This window comes from Nicotiana sylvestris, chromosome 9 (assembly GCF_000393655.2).
Source record: "Nicotiana sylvestris chromosome 9, ASM39365v2, whole genome shotgun sequence".
NCBI classification, from domain to species: domain Eukaryota; kingdom Viridiplantae; phylum Streptophyta; class Magnoliopsida; order Solanales; family Solanaceae; genus Nicotiana; species Nicotiana sylvestris.
Window position 1 is genome coordinate 170,034,536 of NC_091065.1, and position 3,128 is coordinate 170,037,663.

General features: G+C 38.4%; 1 protein-coding gene across 1 annotated transcript; it reads left to right on the top strand.

The window, feature by feature from the left end:
• The first annotated feature begins 569 nt into the window (after positions 1–569).
• Positions 570–953, top strand: LOC138878581 (bZIP transcription factor 11-like). Its single transcript, XM_070158273.1, has one exon. The coding sequence runs from the start codon at positions 570–572 to the stop codon at positions 951–953; it is 384 nt and encodes a 127-aa protein (XP_070014374.1).
• Positions 954–3,128: the final 2,175 nt, after the last annotated feature.

Genomic DNA, 3,128 nt, shown 5'->3' on the forward strand with positions numbered 1-3,128 from the left:
GTCATTCTTTCTGGTTTTACCATCAATTCAACCCTTCGTCGTGGTACCCATTTAGTTCAATCTTTCTCTGTCGTCTTCCTTTACTGGTTCTACGTATTCCCCTGAAAAAATAACCTTTTAACTCCATTAAATTTCAACCCCTATATCATAATTTAGCTATTAGTATACTATTGATATTTTTATCGAGTTATTACAACACTATCTTTCTTTTTTTAACAAATTCGGTATCCCCACCAATTTGTCCGACTAATTCAGATGTACACCATGTAGGGTCTATTAAAGGTAGTTTAAACTCAACTAATTCAGGTTCGGCCCAGGTTTGACCCATATTGTAGGGCCAATAGAGGTGCTCTAAACATCCAATATCCATAATTCATTAGCCCAACCAACCCAGCTCCGCGTTTTGTAGGAACCATTAAAGGTAATTTAACCACCCGATATAAAAAATCTACCAACCCGACAACTTCAGATTGGTATCGCATGAGACCCATTAAAAGAGTTCAATTCTATAAAGGTATGACTTCTTTTGGTGGAAATACTTTAGGGCCAAGCCAAGAAGATATGCGATAATGGACCAAAGGAAACACAAAAGAATGATATCAAACAGGGAATCAACAAAATGGTCAAGGATGAAAAAGCAAAAGCATTCTGATGATCTAACAACTCAAGTGAATCAACTTAGGGAAGAAAACAACCAAATTGTAATAAATATACTATATGTGTTGACACAGTTTCAAATGAACGTGGAAGCAGAGAACTTGATTCTCAGAGCTCAGATTGCTGAATTAAGCCACAGGCTGCCGTCTCTAAACGAGATCATAAATTGCGTGAACTCATCAAATTTAAATTCTGCGGCTGCAATTCATGAAAAAGAGGAATATGTTAGTTATCTTGAATTAGATGATTTCTTGAACCCTTGGAATTTGCTCCAAGTGAATCACTCTGTTATGTGATGTAGTGGCCTGAACTGGCTAACCAAAGTTACTTTCGGAATCACACTTCTTACAGCTAACTTGTGTCCAGAAGGCATCTTGGACTGGATGTGCTGGAAAAGGTTACATATGATGACAGTAATAGGCATGAATTATTTGCAAATTAAAAACAAATAATGGAGATAATATAACAGAATAAACCTAACACTATAGCTAAAGAAAAAGTAGATTACATCAGTTGTTATACAACCATGAACATCAAAACTAGGGCTGTATTGTGGGTTGGGCCCAGCCCGGGACCGCCCCGGGCCCTCGAGACCACGGGCCTAATGGGTCAAACGATCCGGTTCAAACGGGCCGGTCTCAAACGGTCTTTGAGGCCCACTGTGGGTCGGTCCTATACAAATAGACTGCGAGCCCGGGACCGTTTAGCCAGAGACCGACAGGCGGGCCCGGGACGGTTCAACCGGACCTAACGGGCCCAACGGTAATTTTTTAATTTTTTTTTTTTAAAAAAGACCAACGGCTAGAAATTTAAAAAGTAGCCGTTGGCCCTTAATTTCAGTCGTTGGGAAGTTTAAAAAATAGTCATTTGGCCCCTAAACTTTATTTTAACCCCAAACTTTTTATAATTACACTTTTTTCCTATTCTCAACTATAAATACCCCCTCATTCTTTCAATTTTACTCACAAATTCATCAATCTCTCTCTAATTTTATTCTATAATTGCTTACTTTATTATTGCAATTTCGTGAAAAATTATGAAGTTGGTGAATTGAAGTATTCAAGTCTTCAATGATATTCAATTTTCAAGAAGTTGTTCGCCAATTCGGTAAACTCGTTCCAACTCTTAAGTTTTAATATTATAGTTTTGTTTGTTTTATTTAGTATAATTATAATTAATATGAACTTTTCTTTAAAAAAATATTTGGTGGTAAGGGAAAATCTAAAATTGGTGAATCTAGTCGCCAAGCTACTACTCTTCCCCCGGCTCCCCGACCCAGACCTGTTACTCGTCCTCCTCCACCTGTTATTCTTGATAGTGATAACCCTTGTTTTCAATTTTTCGATAGTCAATTTTGCCATGATGTTGCACCAGGTCAACAATTAAATGAAGAAGTTATGAATGCTCTTTATCCTAATCAAACTATCTTTGAAAATGTAGAGGAAAATGATGATTTAGATGAAACGCAGTCGGATTTAGATGATACACCTACTAGTCCTGTTAATAACCCAACTAATGCCCAGCCTGACCCTCTTGTAGTAACCTCTACTTTTAATAGACAACCTTCTAAACGGCCCAAAACATCTCTTGTTTGGCACTTTTTTACTCAACTAAGAGAACAAAATAAGGCTAAGTGTAAAACTTGTGGGTCTTTGATGGCTCATAGTCACGACCCGGATTTCCCACCCTCGTGAATCGTGATGGCGCCTACTCGTAGAAGCTAGGCTAGCCACTAAATTAGAAAGTCTTAACTCTTTGGTTTTAATCCTTTTTATAACATACATTAACGAGCGATAAACATTTAAATAACAGCGGAATATGAGATTAAGCGGAAGGCTTAGATAAAATGAACCAAAATAATAAGAAACTCCACATGTGCCTCTACCCAGAAACTGGTGTCACAACATTCACAGACTGTCTAAGAATGCTACATACAAGTGTCTAAAACAAAAGAAATATAGTCTGTTTCGGATACAAAATAAAACAGAACATCTAAATAGATAGAAGAGCTGCGGACGCCTGCAGGACTACCTCGGGATCTCGGTGGACTGAAGGCTGGCTCCCGAGCTACTGTTGCTGACCAAGTACTGCTCTGGTATCTGCACAGAGTGCAGATAGTATCAGCACAACCGACCCCATGTGCTGGTAAGTGTCTGGCCTAACCACGATGAGGTAGTGATGAGGCTAGGACCAGACTCCAAATAAACCTGTGCAGTGATATATATATAGCGGAAAAATGAACTAGAACAACAATTAAAGCTGGGAAGGGGAAACATGCTTCGGGGAATAACAAATAAAACAGAATCTCAAGAGAATTATAAGGAAACAAAAATTTAACTTGTAATAAGGATAAGGAAAACAAAGGCAAATTTCACTTTCGGTTCACATCTTGTTGCAGGCGTGCAACCTGATCCCATTTCTCATATCTTGTTGTAGGCGTACCACCCGCTCCCATTTTATTAACTCTTGTG

Coding starts and splice junctions, on each gene's coding strand:
- LOC138878581 (XM_070158273.1), top strand. CDS start 570: ATGGACCAAAGGAAACACAAAAGAATGATATCAAACAGGGAATCAACA.